Genomic DNA, 18,921 nt, shown 5'->3' with positions numbered 1-18,921 from the left:
ACACAACAACAACAAACAACAGCAGCGTCAGGTAGAAGCAGCAACGCACGCCGTCCGGGCCACAGGGGCGTGAAAGGTGTGAGGTGATTACAAGCTACTCGGACAGGTCAGAGCTCCATTCAGGGTTAATGAACATTTCATCCACTGTTAATGGACATTTAATGAACATTTAATGTACATTTAATGAGCATTTCATCCATTGAAGGGTACAGTTATGTACTGTAATACACACGAGAGGACCGATATACAGATTGTCTGCCCCAGCCTGAGATAAGCAGGGAGGGTATCAGCAGTCTGTTTACAATGGCTTTGGGAGGATGATTGTCTGTCTGTCTGTCTGTCTGTCTGTCTGTCTGTCTGTCTGTCTGTCTGTCTGTCTGTCTGTCTGTCTGTCTGTCTGTCTGTCTCCCCTCTCCCTCCCTACCTTCATCTCATCACAACCTAACCACTCACACAGGTTTGTTTTTACAGGTGGTCTGGTGGATCCGGTGGGGGGCGGGATTTTCTGCCTGTCTGTCTGAGGCTGGGGGTCATTTAAACGGGGGGAGGGGTGGTGAGGGGGGAGATGAAGGAGACGACAGAGAGAAACACCACTTCAGAATGACGTGTTTGAGAGGAAAGAGAGTTGGTAAGTCACCTTGGCTCGGGTGACGCCGACACAAAACCGTGTGCCGTGTAGTCGGAGTAGGGAAATTAAATTGGTTATTTCAAACACCTTACACACCACTCTTTATGTAAATAGTCTGTAGCATATCTCTTTTGGAATGCCACCTCTCTCTCTCACACACACACACACACACACACACTCTCTCTTTCTCTCTCTCTGTTGTCTTGGTTTAAAGGTGCAGTATGCGGTTTGTGATTTTCCTGTTAGATTATTATTATTATTTTTTTAAAGATGCTGAAAGATGCAACCAACAAAATCCTCATCCCTCTCTCTCTCTCTCTCTCTCTCTCTCTCTCTCTCTTTCTGTCTCTCTCTCTCTCTCTCTTTCTGTCTCTCTCTCACACACATCACCTGATTGTTCGCCACAGCCTTAAAGGGTCTTATTTCACGCTCCCAAAACAGGATGGGGATCCATCAGAAAGGGTGACTGAGGAGTCAAGAGGAGGTTTGACTCATGATCACAGTGTGATGGAGGAATCACAGAAATACTGGCAGGGATCACAGATGTTGTAATGATAGGTTAGAGGGATTGGCAAGAGGAGGAAGGGGCAGATGGAGGAGAGTCACCTTGAGGGAAGAGGGGGGGGGGGGTGCCAGATTCCTGAGACACAAGCTGATCTAGCAACCATTTACTTAATGGGCAACAGCATTATATAGTTGTTATGATGTTAGCAGAGCCCCTCTCTCTCTCTCTCTCTCTCACACACACACACACACACACACACAAGGCCCTCCTACAGGAACCAGACCCTCTCTGTGTGTCTAATCGTTTATCTAGTCTAGCCACTGTGCACAAGCTCCCACAACACCTCACTCACACAAAATGTTGAAGACACACAGACCGTTGTCAGTTGGAGTCTGAGGTGTGTGGGAGTAATGAAACAATATTGATCTGACTCTCCGAAGCAGTATGATAGATCAATTTCCACACTTGTGCCTGGAATGCAGTCTGTGATGAGTCCCAGTCTCGCTCATCCAGAACTGTAGGCTACTGTAAAGCTGGCCCTGGGGCATCTAGAGGTGTTAACTACCCCTATCACTGACCTCTCAACAGAATTCATTAGTCTTTCCAGTTAGGGCGTTTGCACCAGGGTTTGCACTCACCAGAGACATAACATTTACTAAGCTACAGTGACACCTAGCACACATTCCTTGCAACAACAATAAAATGTATAGATTTGTTTTATGTGATTGGCATAGGATTCTTATTGCAGTTCAGGTTACATGGGTATAACCAGAGATTTATGGGCGGCAGGGCTATTCACTTCACTTTATTATTTTCTGCCAGTGCTATCAAATCAGTACATAAATTGCATATCGGCAGATAGCTATCATGTTCCATTAAGTACCATAATGGTCTCCGGATATAATCCGCAATTTCGTGGTATCGAAACAAAAGTATATCACGTTTCTATCTTGATTTTTGTTTAAATCAAGATATTTCGACAGGAACCATTGTAATAGGAACCTGAAACAAGAGCAGTGGACCCGTTAGGAATATATAAGTGGCGCACCACCACACTGTTGTCGCCGTCCATAGCTGTCGCGCCAAACAGCTGTATCAACTTTGCAAGTGTTGTATTTTTGCTGTCGTCGGAGTGGTAAGAACCAGAAAATATGGATACTTCTTGACGCCCTTGTCGCTGGTGCTTTTTCTTTTCAATGTCTTTCAAATGTATCTGTGTGTACAAAACGTTAACGTGCCAACGTTCTTGTGAAAAACTTAGCTATTGAATCGCATTGGAAGCCGTCCTCTTCGATGTGCCCTGGTTCACGCCATGCATTGTGTATTAGCTACGTAGTGCACAAAGGAAATGACCACATACAATATATATTCTCTGTGTTATAATGTTCTTGTTTTATATAGTGAAAGCCAGGCACAAGTCAAAATCATGGGCACCATCCTTCGTTTCATCAGTCCCCCCCCCCCCATTGCACATGCGCAATCCAATACCAGAATTGCAATCAAATCACATGTATAAAACTAAAATCAGTCCCACACTTCTCCTCAGAGGAAATGTCCTCGTTTCATACAGACGTGGACAATAATTGTTGGTGCCCTTCCGTTAAAGAAATACAAATTCACAATGGTCACTGAAATAACAAGAGAGGTCCGGGAAGAATTTTTACAGCTCACTTTTCTGGTCCCCGGGTGAAACTGTTTTATTTTGCTTCCCTCTGGAATATGTGGGGATGGGACCTATGCCCCCCCCCCTCCCTCTGTAAAGCGCATTGTGTTGCCTCTGTGTATGTAAGACTTTTGCTAAGTCTGTGAAACACCCACACACACGAGCATTTACGCATAACAAGTGTAGTTTTAGAAAGATACACAGACGTGGGCAAAATTGTTGGTACCCTTCCGTTAAAGAAAGAAAAACCCACAATGGTCACTGAAAAAACTTGAAACTGACAAAAGTAATAATTAATAAAAAAAAAATATATACTGAAAATGAACTAATGAAAAGCATCCATTGCTTTTGAATTGTGGTTCAGCAGAATCATTAAAAATAATAATAATAATGAAACTGGCCTGGACAAAAAATGATGGTATGTATCCTTAAGATATTTTGTTGCATAACCTTTTGAGAAACATGAGACATGACTAACAGTAGAGTGTACAAATAGTTATAGAAGTTGTATAGCTAACACATAATGGCCTACATGGTAGGCCATTATGTGTTAGCTATCCCTGTAGTCTCTAAATTGATATTTAAGTGAATCGTATAACAAAGCACAGTAAGCACTTAGCAGAACAGGCTCATAGAGAATGCCGCAAAGCAGAGGTGGGGAAACAGAAAGCAGAGAGCCATGGGTAGAAAGGGGTGGGGGTGGCTGGATAGGGACAGCTGACGACAGAGTGGGAAAGAGCTAGTCATGAGGAGGGGGGATGGTAGCACGCAGAGCCATAAAAGCAACACAGATATTAAAACAGAATGTGCCATTTGCAGGGCAACCAGCATCTGTATACACATCTAAATATACACACAGTGCATAACAGGATACACCAGTGTATACAGAGGATTCACAAGCAGGCTGGAGGCTGCCTTTCTGTGTCTCTAGGTCCTGGCTAGTGATTGTAGGCTAGACTGAAAAGGTATGTCTAGAGATCTCGCTTAAAGATTCCCATTGTTTCAGCCTTGGTTCTGGCTTAGATTGTCCTCAGGGGGACAGGGTTCTGAGCAGGAGTGTCAGCTAGTCCAGTCTCAGTTGCCATGGGGTGTACAGGGAGCGAACCAAGCTGGAGGCTATATCTGGGAAAAGTGTTCGGTTCTCATTACATTACATTTAGCAGACACTTTTTATCAAAAGCGACTCACAGTAATTGCATTTAACGCATGAAGTCAGTGTACTACTACTTCCCAGAACTCACAAGTGCATCTCCTTTCTAAACCAGAGCATAATCTAGTACTAAAGCCAAGTGCAAGAGCAACAAAATATGAATACAATAGGTGCTTAAGATAGGTACTTGAGCTGTCTAAGTTCTCTTGAGCTGGCTGATTCACCTGACCTGTGGTTGAGGGGCAGTTGGCTGAGTCATTATCCCAGCTAGATCTATTAAGCTTCAAGTGGTCATAATGAATGACATTAGGTTAAGCCTGAGAACCCCTTTAGTCTAAAATTCCCTTTATATCTGAGAAAAACAAACAACCCAATACGGTCCAGTCCAGTTAGGTTCAAGTTTCTTGCTTTGTGTAGTAGGATTGTACTAGCTCTCCATTCTGATATGGTTTAAACTCGGCATGTCTGTTGAAGTAATACTCAGGCCACCGGAGAATGTGCTCATCATGGTTAGAGAGAACTTCCTGAAACACTTGTACATCCGTTTCACAAGTTCTGATGCATAGTTTTGTTGTGTATCTGTCTCAGTTACGACAGCCTGTGGCATGGACAGATTCACAGTAGCCGGCAGTTGAGGTTCTCTCTGTCAAATGTCAGAAGGAAATGTCAATATAAAATGTCTCTTCTGTGTGAGTGCAACATACTTACCATAATTTTCCCTTTTTTATATAGTCAAATCCAGGCACAGGTCAAAAACATGAGCACCATCCTTGGTTTCCACAACTCCTCTCGCCCACATTGCACATATGCAATCCAATAATAGAATCACAATCAAATATATGAAACAAAACTCAAGTCTCACACTAGCAAGTAGGTCGCTAGACCTCTATTAATATAAACCTACCCCATTCTATATCATATAGAGAGGGAGGTGCACCTTTGGAACAGTCAGCAAAACGGCTAACGTTATAGCCCAGGTTTATTTGTCATAGCATAGGAGTATCTTTTTCATATGCCCATATAGCTAGAGGGTATCTTCTCTTTCTACCTTAACCTTTTTGTATGGTGTTATCTTTTTACCAGGGTTCAAGGAGGAGAAACCATGGCAGAGGAGATCTCTATCGGGGATAAGATGGCCGTGGCACCTGAAGCAGGGTTGAAAGTGCAGGAGGCTGCTTTTTCCACTTCAGAAATGGAGCAAACGCAAGAACCACCGCCGCAAACGCAAGAACCACCGCCCCAAACGCAAGAACCACCGCCGCAAACGCAAGAACCACCGCCGCAAACGCAAGAACCACCGCCGCGAACGCTACATCCACTGACTAAGATTGCCGTACAGCCAACTAACACCGCCGCCACCACCATGCATGCAATGTTCAAAGTGCCAGCGCTACCGCCGCTAAATCGCTACAGGCGGCCTATCCCCATGCTGATGCCCCCCGTGGGCACCCCCGCCGGCGGCTACCACTGTACGGTGTGCCGCCAGAACTTCTTCTCCTTCCCTCAGCTTGTGAGGCACAAGCAGTTCCACGACGAAGAGCGGCCTTTCCCCTGCGGCGTGTGCGGGAAGCGCTTCCTCAGCCGCAGCCACTACAACGAGCACCAGCGGGTCCACACGGGCGAGCGGCCGTTCCCCTGCGACCAGTGCGAGCGCTCGTTCACCACGCACCACAACCTGAAGCGCCACATGACCATCCACTCCAAAGAAGAGATCTACCGCTGCAAGACGTGCGGCGTGCTTTTCTGCCAGCGCCACGCGCCGACTCTGGAGGGCTGTCAGCCGGGCCTGGCCGAAGACCTGGCCGAGCTGGAGCAGGACTACGACTCTGACCCGGAGCCTATTCCTCAGCAGGCGCCTCCGTCCGTGGCCTCGGCCATGCAGGCGGCGCGTCCAAAGCCCGAGCTCAAGGCGCCGAAGACGGGCATCCTACGCCAGTACAAGCTTCACGAGAAAATGCAAAGGAAACTCCAGAAGAGGCTCATGCGTAAGCTGAAGGCTCACGGTCGCTCACCGGCCTCCGATCCCTTCTCTTTACCGACCCTTGATGCGTCCAAGAAGAGGAAGAAGAAGGACAAGAAGAAAAGGAAGGAAGAGGAGAGAAAGAAAAAAATGAATTATGTTACTGTGGGCTCGCATAGTGGACCAAACAAACTGCATAGAATTGCTTATGACATAGAGGTTGTGCTGTGATAATAAGCCATCACTGACCATGAAAGTTGATATGGGCGAAGATTGTCATACTGTTTCCTCCTCACTCCTGTGGTTGTGTTCGATCCATCCATGGAATTATCTAATTATATCAGCAAGCCCAAAATGTTTTGCTGACAAGTTATCTTGGCGACATTTGAATGCAAGTCCGAACTCCACTGAGTTGGTGTGGTGACCTTTGGTATTATTTGAGCAGGCTGATCTTGTCTTTCTGTTGCGTCTGTAATAACGCTTTTTTTAGTTATTATTGCTTTTTCTATTGCATAGGGTGTTGAGGGCAACTCATTGTTTTAAGTGGACTGGTGGCCTTCTGTTCTTGTCAAATGACTTAAATGAAACTATACTAAAACATTCCCAGTGCCTGTGTCCATACCGTTGAACTCACAGAAATATAAGTAGCTAAATAATGTAATGTAGCCAACTTTTATTGTAAAAAAGGTAAAATCCTGGAATCATGAGTAAATGTAGAGACTCACATGATAATGCTATGGAATAATTAACTACTGAATCCCTATAGTCTGATACTGATTTTTTTCCCACTGCAGTGTGTACTTGTTCATCATCTACCCCGGGGGTAAGAAAGGGTTTTCATATGACAGACTGTTCCAGTGGTTCTGCAGGCCAGAGGGAAAGACTGTGCAGGTTGAGAGAAGGGAAAAGCATCAATGTCACACTTATGATGCTTATTATTCACAAATGACCCTACTACCTCAGGTTGTTGGTTGCATCAATATGATGTGTATTTAAAATATTTTATGGCCTTGGAGGGTTATTTCTATGTTGATCCACCTCCCATTTGGTTTCTCTTTAGTGTTATTTTCAGTTTGTGACTAAAGACTCCTCCATATATCTAATCATGCTTTATTGCCTCACTTTGTCTTGAATTAATTGCTTAAAGTGGAATTGAGCCCTTGATGTTAGAAACTGTATCAAAGCAACTATTAAAATTGGTTTAAGTCATGTCTTTGTGAATTAATTGTTGCGCATATCAGGTGTCCTCCTGACTACAAATTATTCCCCCCGTTTCCTCTTTTTAGGCGAATTCTTAGTGAGTTTCGTCTTTGGAAAATGGGCTAGTTTAATGAATGCTACTGTAGCTGAGAAGGGTCCAGCTGCAGTTTCAGGGCTGCCTGGTACAGTAGTAAAACCTAGTACAGCCTGTCACAGCAGAGTACAGCCTAGTTGTTGTGCTACCTGCCAAGTGATAAGCCACTTGCAATCCATTGATTTCTCTAAGTTCAGGTGCACACTATGTCAGGGTAGCGTTCAGACCCAACAAAATGTAGCAAAATGTTTATTTGAACAGCATTGAACACCCTTGTGTTTGCAAGCTGCACACACTTTGTTACACCTTTTGTTAATTATTCAATTCATCATTGTTCTATTATCCTCATGTTTGGTTTTGTTTGTCTTTCATGTTTTCAATCTGTATCACTTTGAGATTTCTTTAAATGTAAAGTGCAATACAAATTCTATTTATTATTAGTAGTAGTATGATGATTATTATTGTTATTACTTTGCACACAGTACAGTACAGCATGGAGGTATAATATAAACAGTTCAGTGACATGCGCGTCATGAGCCAGTCAGACAAACATGGAACCTGAAACTGCTGCCTGCAGCACTAGCAATAATATCCACTGGGTGCCGCTGTTGGGGGGCCTTATTTCTGCAGCCTGCAAGCCTGCAGCTGGATACTATTTGGTGTAGCTAAGTTCGTCACCTAGCTAGCAAGAACTCCGTCTTTCTATCACACACGCAGCTGAGATGTCACCACCATGAACACCGCAGCTGGGGATGTTTATCTGTTTGTTCTTTTGAAAATGTTTGTTGTGCCAGTCTGTTTACTGTGCAATAAAAGGTGTCGAGTAGCTGGTATGGTTGCTATGGTAACACTACAGCGGTGCCTGTTAATATGATTTTCAATCAATCAATCAATCAAAGCTTTATTTGTATAGTGCATTTCATACCCAGAGGCAACACAATGCGCTTTACAGAGAACAAGGGAGGTGGGCATACGACCCACCTCTACATATTCCAGACCAATACCATTTTAGTGTATTTAACTTGAATTGATGCTGTAATTTTCTATTTTTATATTGGTTAAAGTAATGAAATGTGGATTTTTCTGGTTATCTAATTGAATCTATTACTCAGTATCTAATTGATTAATTTATTTTATTAGCTAATAGATTATTGTAACTTGAGGGGAGCCAAGTCTGCACACACAGCTGATGTTTGTGCATTTGTTTCACCACAGCCAGATGTTCATTAAAGAACCAGAGACCCAGTACTGCTTCCAGTCATATATTACAACATGCGAGCCCAAAACACAACGCAGAAACACCATCATTAGGCGTAATACACGAGTTACAAAAGCAGATGAAATATGGAATGGGTTGGGTTCCCGTGGTCTAAAATATTGCGCAACATGGTCTGCACCACAACCCATTGGAACGAGTCCCACGTTCTGTTTTGGTTTGAAGGGCGGGACATTTCATTTGGTGTACGTATGCCATTGGTCCAATACCACCGGCGATGATAAATACCGTTTACGATTGGCCGTGCGGATGCACTTGCGCAAACGACAAACAAAGGTTGTCTGATTCTGATTCCCTGGAGCCAAGCAGATCTGTCTGTACCGTTGTAATGACAGAGGCTGCTGATGCTGTGCCAAATCATCAGCATCTGGACCGAATGTGCATGAAAAATAGGAGTTAGGCTACATTGTAAAGACGGACTTGTATAACACATTTCACTGAACAACTTGCTGCAGATTTATTTTTGGGGTAAGATGAAATTTTCCCTGGGAAGCAAAAAGCTGCAGAGTAGACAGTGATGAGCTGTTACGTGAAAGCTTAACGTTACGACAAAGAAGAGGAACGCGAGTCGGCACGTATTTGCATTCAATGCAGCATTGCTTGCTTTCTCGGTATGAGCGCATGCATACAGGCTCGTGATTACTCATTTGTATTCACCATCTAACCACAAAAAAACAAAAAACAATTGAATGACCAACACCAAGGGTGTTTGTCTTTGATGTTACTGCAGGTGTCTGGAGGGCTTCGCTGGTTTGAGGTCAATTGCACTGCGGATAGGAGAACGAGCTCATTAGCTGGAGATGAACCATGTTCCTTTATCTCGTGGACTTCTAGCTCTGTCCATGGCTCACAGATGCCGTATAAAGATATATATGGCTAGTATTTGCATTCAATTTAAACATTGTTGAACCATCTCAAACCCTGCAGTAGTTTGCGCCGCACAGATGTGGGGAGTCCATTGTGGATGTGGTGGGATTTTGTGTTAGTAGCTAGTGTATCACACTGTAGGACTGGCACTGTCTGATGCGTGTAGGTCCTTGAGATCGTTTCTCCCCTACCTTTCACAGGCCCTGTGAGTGCATGGCGTGATGGCAGCCTTCAGCAGACAGGAGTTCTTCCAGGAGCTTGCAGAGGGATGCCTGCTTCCTACAGCCCAGCAGGGCCTGGAGCAGGTTTGGCAGCTCCTGGTCATCTGCCTGCTCTGCCGACTCCTCTGGATGTTGGGTGAGATTCAACTTCAATTAATGTGGTTTACACATGCTGTTGTCACAGTCTGCAACAGAAAAAAAATGTGCGGATTTGTCACAGCCCTAAGAATGGTTAAAAGAAGAAAAAATAAGATCACCTTTGTTTATTCTCTGTTTTCCCTGTGGCCAGCTCTCCCATCCTATGTGAAACACCTGAGCACCGTGGCAGGGGGCTTCTACACCCTCTACCTGTTCTTTGAGCTCCACATGGTGTGGGTGGTGCTGCTCAGCCTTCTCTGCTACCTCATCCTCTTCCTGTGCCGTCACTCCAGCTGTCGAGGCACCTTCCTCTCCATCACTGTCCTCATCTACCTGCTGCTGGGGTGAGTGGCCCCTTGGGCTCTGCCTTGTCAGGCACCAGGTCATCGCACACCTGGTTTATGAAGGGAATTCAAGCCTCTACGGACGGGAACATATTTGAAGCCAAGCAGGTGCATTGAATTCTGGGGAAAGTCTAGCTCAGTGGCCTTTATCCTGGCCAATGAGCCCAATTCTCCAATCATGGCAATTTGTTATCAGACACTCACATGGCCAAGAATACAATTATTGGCGGCAGCCTTTATGCACACAGATAACCCTATGAGCATAGCTAACCAATAGGGATGTCCCGATCTGATCCATGGCATCGGTATCAGGCCGATCAGGCCCAGAACTGCCCCACTGCTTCCCCCTAGATCAGTCTGGTATTAACTCAGATATCTGCTGGAAAATATATATTTTTCCAGCTCTTAACGTCCACGAAAATGGACAGTTGAGGAGGCTTTGACTATATTCGTCAAATTGCCCAACCCTATAACACCGCATTTAAACAAGGAGACTTCCGAAGTAGATGGACAATGTGGGCTAGATGATGCATGTTTAACAAGAAAAATAGGTGTTTTTTTTGCGTGGCTGGAAGCCAGCGCACCTAGTATAGCGTTTGTCCGGTTATCACTCCCGCCCTCCCTTACTCCGGATAATGTTGGCCTGCATCTCTCTGTTGGCACCACTGAAGGCAGTAGTCCCAGCACACCAAAATCAAGAAGGACACCAAAATCTATTCGCCGATATCCACTGCACAAGTAGAGTAGTGGTCAGAGCATTGGACTCCCACCAGGGAGACCGGGGTTCAAGACCCGGTGGGGATGACTTTATGGGACTATACTCCAAACCTCCACATGTTCATCCTTTCACTCCAACCTTTACCCCTTGCCTTATAGGTTAGATCCTGTCCCAACCCCAACCCTTATTCTAACCCCAACCCACACTAGGGACTGGAAGAAGGACACCAAAATCAACCTGCCGATCTCCACTGCACAAGTAGAGTAGTGGTCAGAGCATTGGACTCCCACCCGGGAGACCGGGGTTCAAGACCCAGTGGGGATGACTTTATGTTATCATCATTGTAACTGCTTTAGCCACTGACCGCTACCATTCATGTTATGGAAGCTGCTGCTAGTTGTTGTGAGCTCATGAGCTAACTGGCTATCCCGCTCTTATTATGCTGGATTAGCATTGGAAGCATTGGAACTGATGTGTCCAGGCGACAAGACCCATCTTAATTTATCAGACATTATTTAATGTCATTTCAATTCACAGCTATTTCAGTGGCATGACTAGGTTCCGTCCTACCAGTCCTGAACAGAAACAAGCCAGACATAAGCACATAAGCATGTGAAAAAGTTATGACCCTGGCCTGATTCAAATATCCTGCATTCCTCTTCTCTTGTTTTACCAGAGAGCTGCATATGATGGATACCACCACGTGGCATAAAATGAGAGGTGAGTTACTGTACATGCTTCAATGAGCTGTTGTTGTTTCAGAGGTCTTTCTCAGTGGCAAAGTAAGACTATTGTTATATGTGTATTAGTGTTATGTTTCAAGTCTGTGGTCTTTTGGTTCAGGTTCCCAGATGGTGGTTGCCATGAAGGCTATCTCGCTGGCCTTTGACCTGGATCAGGGCGTCGTCTCCACTGTTCCCTCACCAATAGAGTTCATGGGCTACATCTACTTTGTAGGAACAGTCATCTTTGGTCCCTGGATCAGCTTCAACAGCTACACAGAGGCACTAGAGGGACGCAGGCTGGTAAGATCCACAGCTTCCTGTGAGAGAGATGAAGAGGGATCAACGTAGGGATGAGACGGTATACCGTAAAACCGTGAACCGCGGTATAAAATGTCCACGGTATTAGAACCGTGACATTCCCTCTGTTTACGGTATTACGTTTACGGTATTACACAATAATGTGCTGCTGAAACTTCACATTTCAAGTTGCTTGCAACAGTTAATTTTGTAATTTAATATAAGCTTGCAATTTATAAACTGATCTTAATTACAATAGTGTGTATTTTCCATCATGTGTTGCACTGTAGTTCCTTCAAAGTAAAGTACTTGTTTTTTTTATGTGTGTTGGGGAGGTGAAATGCCGTATACCGTGAAATATCGTAAACCATACCGTGTAACTAGATACCGTACCGTACTGTACCGTAATGCAAAAATCCATACCATCTCATCCCTAGATCAACGAGGGATGGGAAAAGAATTGGTAAAAGGAATGAAATGGGGGTGGTCCGAGTTCACATGTTCTCTTCCTCAGAGCTTCTCCTGGACAGCCAAAGTATGCCTCAGCTGGGTTAAGAGCCAGCTGTGCCTGGTCATCTCCAACTGTGTCGCTCCATATCTCTTCCCCTACTTCATCCCCATCTATGGGGACATGCTGCTACGCAGGTGGGATGACCCTCCTGTCCTCTTTTTACCTTGTTGATGCTTTATTCCTGGTGCCGTGTCATTCACTGGGGCTCTCCATCTGAACTGCTTTCCCTTTTCTTATCCCTCCCTTCAATTGCTTGGCCTGGGCTCTGTCTTCAGCAAAAAAAGACGAAAGATCAGGTAATTATCGGTTATATCAATCAGCAAATTCCCTCATATTGCATTTGATCCTTTTTGTTTGACATCCTTTTGGTTTGACATGTCCGGTTTCATTCAGTATCTTTCCCTGCATGTCCATGTTCAACCCGCCAGCCCGTGCACCTCCCCATCATCTGCACATCTGAACTCCCATCATAACCTCCCCAGAGTCTCCACATCTTGCTCACATGCCTGCCTTGCACACATGCACCATGAACCCCAAAAATGTGGTGAGACTCAATTTGCTAGTTTAGATGTGTTGAAATGTGATGAAGACAAAATGATTACTCAACCCTCTTGTCTTTTAATTATGTGCTTCTCAGAGGCTTCGGGGCGAGGTATGTTTTGTTTTCTCTACTCATAAGTGGCAACGCTGCTTTTATGCAGCATGTGTAATGTATTTTAAACTGCTCTAACCTTTAATGTATTGTAAACTGTTCTACTTTTTCCTTGAATTCCTTTTGTCTTCAGGTGGCTCCTAGCATACGAGAATGCAGTCTCTTTCCACTTCAGCAACTACTTTGTCAGTTACCTCAGCGAGACTACCACTACTCTGGCGGGAGCAGGCTTCACTGAGGAGAAGGACAACCTCAAATGGTCAGTTAAATGAAAGCAGCTTGGCAACTAGACCAGTAACAGCACTTTGTCATTTACGATTTTCCTTATTATCCCTATCACACATCTCAACTTACATGCCTGTCCTATATTCCCCAGGGATATGACCGTTGCCAAGCCACTGAATGTGGAGTTCCCAGTGTCGATGGTAGATGTCGTCACTTCCTGGAATCTTCCCATGTCCTGCTGGCTTAACACTTGTAAGCTCTCTCTTTACTGTGAGCTGTCATACTAATCCATAATAAGCTCTGTTGATGTTTGCTGTTTTGACCTCTACAAAGAAATTTAGTGTAGAATACAGAATTACTCAAAAAGTATTCTTTCTGGCTGAATAGATGTTTTTGCAAGTGCTCGCAAACTTGGAACGTTTCCTGCCGTCCTGGTGACATACACTGCTAGTGCACTTTTGCATGTGAGTATGTTGCTATACCCCACACTTCCAAGAGTGTTACAGGTTTTGTTTAACTTGTGTGTGAGTATTTTTGACTTTGTCACTTTTGATCTGTAGGGTCTGAGCTTCCATCTGGGTGCAGTTCTGTTGTCTCTGGGTTTCATCACGTACATCGAACATGGTAAGAGGCTGTGAGAGGTAACTTGACGCTCAAAACAATAAAGGGGACTTTTTTCCGTATCTACTGCTGTTGTAAAAGATTCCCTTTGTGGTTGTAAAATGACCACCCTTGTTCTCTCTCTGTTTCTGTCTTTGCAGTTTTGCGAAAGAGACTAGCAACTATTTTTAATGCATGTATTATGTCAAAAAAATGCCAGCCAAACTGCAGTCACCACAACAAAAAGGTATTGTAAAAATTGTATCTTAAAACGTTCCTCCAACATACCCCTTAATCTTCCTCCACTGAGTGCAGATCTGTGTATCCATGCTATAGTGGTGAGGTGATGTCATCATTTTGTTGAGTTATAAATCTCTGTGGGGAAAAATTAATAAGATTTGCGAAAAATGCAGACAATAAGGTATGTGTTCAACAGCGACTCCCAGACTGCAGTATGTTTTGTTATGAAGGTTAAAACACATTATTGAAGATGGGTTTTGTGATAATAGTTTTATAATTGATAATTGTTTTATAATCTCATCATTGCCCAATGAATCGGGATAAAATCGTGAGGTGCCTAGAGATTCCCACACCTATTGAAACTGGACTACAGAAGTCACATGGCTGCCATGTTTTTTCATAATGTGAGCTAGTACTAACCTGACACACCATATGGTTTGTTTCGCATAATAATAATAATAATAATAACTTTAATTTATATAGCGCCTTTCATGAAACCCAAGGTCGCTTTACATCAGAGCATAAGGGCAGGCACTTTCAAAACTACTTGGCGAGTGAGGTGATTGGATGAACCATCTGAAAAATCTTATCACACGCCTCGCTGTCATAAACCCGCTCAGCGTAGCTGTTTGTATTTCAAATTCTTCAGAACCAACGCTGTTTTGCAAGATCGTTTTCCGATCAGGTTAAAAATTTTCCCTATCGAGAGCATCTAGACTGATTTGCAAGTAACAACATGAGCTTGTGACATCAGGATGGGCTCATGAGGCTAAGCTCGCACTAGAGGACATGAGATTACCCAAACTGAATAAATACCATACATATAAACACAAAACTGCCTTAGCTAACTCAATCTTATATCTAAGATATCTGCTGATTTTTTTTTTCCATGGACAGATTTAGCTACAACAAATGCAAATTTCACATAGCTAGCCCAGTGAATATGGCGGCTGTCAGAAAGACAATTGACTCATGTAGTCCAGTTCCAAAAATGCTTAGCATAGCACTAACAACATCGACCTCAGAACCAACTAAAGGCTTAAAAATTCACAAAACCCATCTTCAATAATGTGTTTTAACTTTTAGAACAAAACGTACTGCAGTCTGGGAGTCTCTGTTAAACACACCTTATTTTCGGCATTTTTCGCGAATCCCATTCACTTTTCCCATAGGGATTTAGAACTCAACCAAATGGCGGCGATGCTAACTTTTCAACCTACAAAATGACATCAGACCTCACCACTCTATTGCCTGCCCCTTCCCATGCATGACTCGTGACCTTTTGCCAACCCCAACCACAGGCCCTGTGGGTATACATGGTTAACATAGCCTTCAGTGCCCTGGCAGTCCTGCATCTGGCATACCTGGGCTCTGTTTTCAACTCCAGTGTGGACTACATGGATGATGATGAGGTAGGTATGAATTCAGCAGATGTGTCCCAAGACTAAACAGTATGTGCCTGTGAAGATCTGCATGCAGAACGACTACAAATAACTACTAGCCCTTTACAGATCTGTCCTTCTCTCTCCTCCGACAGGGCGATGTGGCCAATCACACTATTCAGAAGTGGTCAGGGTTGAGCTGGACGAGCCACTGGGTAACGTTCGGCTGCTGGGTCTTCTACCGCATTATTCTCTGAGGACAGAGAGAGAGAAACAAAGGAAAGCAATAATAAGAGAGGCTTGATGTGCACCTGTTGGAACATGGCTATCTCTCCACTGCTGCACTGTGACATCCTTGTACAGGACTGGAGTAAAAACTGTAGCTAGTTACGCTGGGAAAACTTTCCTCTCAACACAGATTTACAGTGCTCAGGACAAACCCTAACTGATTGGGTATTCCACTTATCCTGCTGATGACTATTTTTTTGGTACACTTGAAATAATGCCCTCCCCTCGTAACATTCTTTTTGAGCTGCATTTGTGACAACAGTTTCAAGCCTAATTTATACTGTGTAAATGCCAATTTATACTTCGTGAGGAATGAGCCGTGACATTTTTCGGTTCATTGACATAAGTTGTTACATCTCACAGGCTGTGAGTCACTGAGCTCGTACCTCCTGAAATCTCTTTGTGTCTCACAGCTTTGATTGGTTGACTGGCCTGCAGGCATGCCAGTCAACCAACGTTTTGGACGAACACAGAACTGAAAAAGGTTTTAGATAGTTTGCAAACATTCACAGAGAAAAAGCACGATGGTGGACGATTTGGTGTCAAAGGCTCCTATTTGGCAATATTTAGGATTTAAACCCAGTGATGTTAATGATCTAGAGCCTTCTTCTTGGATGGAAACTGAGGTAAACAAACCAGTATGTGGCTCACGCACACCTGTGCAGCTTCTATGTTGCCATGGACACAGGGCGCTGTCAGTGAGCTGATCTATTGAGTATAAATGGCCAGAGCTATGAGACATAAGCCGTCTTATGAAGTATAAACTATAGGCTTAAGAGTGGTCGAACTTTGGCCCCAGACCGGTGTTTGGACGTTCCCTCACATTGGCATCTAAAGCCTCTTTCCTCAGTTGCCTCAGTTGTATTTTCTGTCCCCTTACTTTAAAAAAAAAAAAACTAAAACTTTTTTTTTTATAACTTCGGGATTGCGGGTTCAGATGGACTAAGACAACCCCTGTGAGACAGCTTTTTTGGCTCATGGATGTAATTTGGCTGAGTCTCACAGGCTTTGAGCCACTTGGCTCACACCTCCTGAAATTTTTAGTGGCTCACAACGTCATTAATGTCTCACAGTTTAGATTGGTTGACTGGCCGTGGGATACTGAGCATACTGTGTTGCCAGATGAGAAATTGTTTGGGAAAGTCGTTAAAACAATTTGGGGACATTCTGAAATGCTTCAGATCCATTTCTCTCAGGTCACGGACGAGATTAAACTCTCTTTTCATCTCTTCTGCTGTATAAGGGGCAGACATGTGAGCCGATGTATTGACTATAAATGCTGAGAACTATGAGCAATGAGCCATAGCTTGTCATGTACAGTATAAACTAGGCTTCAGACGTTTCACTGCGATTCACAATCAGTCTGTCAGCATGGATGATCAAACCCTCACACCTACCTATGGATAGCTTTGTACCCGCTACCTAGTTTGGAGTTGACTTCCAGCTTTGTTTTATTTTTTCTCAAGTGTAATAGAGGTCTAGGGGGGCTCTACAGATGTGCAGAATTGAGCTGGTGAACACTAGGTCAGAGAGTCATCGAGGATCATATTTATTGAAGGAAAGAATATGTTGCGTTGCGATCTGCCCCATGTTTTCATAGAGGAATAGAGGGATTTCTATGTATTTCTCTGCCTCCAGCAGTAACAGGCATAGAGCTGTTCCTGTGGGCTTGGTTAGGATTAAAGACCCCCATACTGTGAATCTGTCTCCCATGTGATTCTCTGACTGGAACTACATATCCATATATTTACCTGCTCAACTCGCCTTTTTATTGTCTGAAGCTCAGCCTCTTCTGTATTGAGTAGCCTATATGACATTTTTGAAAGTACATGACATACTGGTATGGGGTTTTTCAATATGATATATATGGGGTTTATCACCACTTCTCTCATCAGCATGCAATCCCCAGTTTCAAATAAGAGACCGTTTACCATTGTGTAGAGAAAGCACAGATCAGAGATTAAAGGAGATTCATATTTTTCATAAGAATTGCATTATACAATTGGAAATGTTTGGACAAGCTCATATTCCTTCTTGATTTTATTTATAGATATTAATTCAGTTGTGACATTCTTTTTGGGTTCTCCAACTATCCGGTTAATTAATCATTTTCTATGTGTTTTGTGTCCTTAGAAGTTAATTGTGAATTTTTAATCACTTTTTCCATTTTAGTCAACCATGTGGCAGCCTTTACATATAATCGGGGTATTGTGACTGTCTTGCTGTGAATGAATGAATACACATGCAAAATTAAGATTACATTCAATATAAACCAATGCATATTTGTGTGAATAAGAAGATATTATCCTTCCAGTTTGTCACAACTGGTACCCCCTTTAGTTCCAACAAGGAGTAAGCCTATAGTGGTTAAAATGTAACACTTTATTCATTAACTTTAGAATTATAGGCATATGTCATCATTACAAAATGATGCAATGCACAAGTGCACAATCTTAGTACACCTGCTCCGTCCACTCTCGTAATATATTCACCTTGTTTGTTTTGGTTGATCTTTTACCTGTAAATGTGAATCTACTGAGAAGCCTGGAATGCTTTTAATAAAGTTTTATAACAAATATGATTTGTGGTCTTTAGTCCTTTGTAATTGTTGCTGTCCATCAGACCTGTTCTTAGTGGGTAATAACATATGGTGTGAATATGTATATCAAGCAACTGCTGGACTGCTTTACGAAATAGTCATTTATTATGTTATTTATTTACAAGAATGGATTGGGCCGTTAGACAGCCAATCAAATATGGAGCTTTAGGGAGAGGGGAGGAGGGTTGAGATGGGGAAAGACAGTATGGGTGAAGGTTTCAGTTTTTAAGGATACTCAGATCTTTGACCTGGTATGACCTCTGTTTCCAGGCATCATCCAGACAGCAATGCTATATCGTATGGGGAGGAAGACAAGGGGAAGAGATGGGGGAGGGCGGACCAGAGATTTAGGATGGATGGAGATCAAGGTCACATTCTGCCTAAGGCAGAGGAGAGCAGGTGAGCGTTGTTCTTATGCTAGACGGGAGAAGCCTTGTCTGCAGGTCCAGAGGAAAGCGGGAGGGGAGGAGAGGTGTCCTCAACCTTGCCTGCCCCGAGCACCCCCATGTTTGCGACGGCAGGATCCCAGCAGCGTCTCCAAAGCCATTTTCACGAATGCCTGGAAGTTATTGCTTCTCTCCCTTCGGCTGTCCTGCGAGAGGATGGAACACAGACAAATACCTTCACTGGTGACACAC

At 43.7% G+C, this 18,921-nt stretch overlaps 2 protein-coding genes across 2 annotated transcripts; both read left to right on the top strand.

Moving 5' to 3' along the window:
- Window positions 1-2,208: 2,208 nt before the first annotated feature.
- LOC311307192 (uncharacterized protein) lies at window positions 2,209-7,204 on the top strand (the record flags this gene model as incomplete). The annotated part of the gene is made up of 4 exons (XM_084435992.1): window positions 2,209-2,268; window positions 5,030-5,995; window positions 6,701-6,797; window positions 7,193-7,204. The coding sequence occupies exons 2-4, from the start codon at window positions 5,049-5,051 to the stop codon at window positions 7,202-7,204; spliced, it is 1,056 nt and encodes a 351-aa protein (XP_084292118.1). The 5' UTR covers window positions 2,209-2,268; window positions 5,030-5,048.
- A 2,360-nt stretch (window positions 7,205-9,564) lies between these two features.
- LOC311307443 (protein-serine O-palmitoleoyltransferase porcupine-like) lies at window positions 9,565-15,653 on the top strand (the record flags this gene model as incomplete). Its single annotated transcript, XM_084436243.1, has 13 exons — window positions 9,565-9,700; window positions 9,854-10,046; window positions 11,441-11,484; window positions 11,608-11,789; window positions 12,301-12,431; window positions 12,573-12,593; window positions 13,083-13,208; window positions 13,326-13,426; window positions 13,562-13,638; window positions 13,735-13,798; window positions 13,936-14,021; window positions 15,316-15,426; window positions 15,552-15,653. 13 exons carry the CDS (start codon window positions 9,565-9,567, stop codon window positions 15,651-15,653), a joined length of 1,374 nt encoding a protein of 457 aa, XP_084292369.1.
- Window positions 15,654-18,921: the final 3,268 nt, after the last annotated feature.

This window comes from Borostomias antarcticus, assembly GCF_949987555.1.
Source record: "Borostomias antarcticus genome assembly, chromosome: 3".
Taxonomy (NCBI): Eukaryota; Metazoa; Chordata; class Actinopteri; order Stomiiformes; family Stomiidae; genus Borostomias; species Borostomias antarcticus.
The sequence above is the reverse complement of the archived record's forward strand: the minus strand, read 5'-3'. Positions and strand labels throughout refer to the sequence as shown.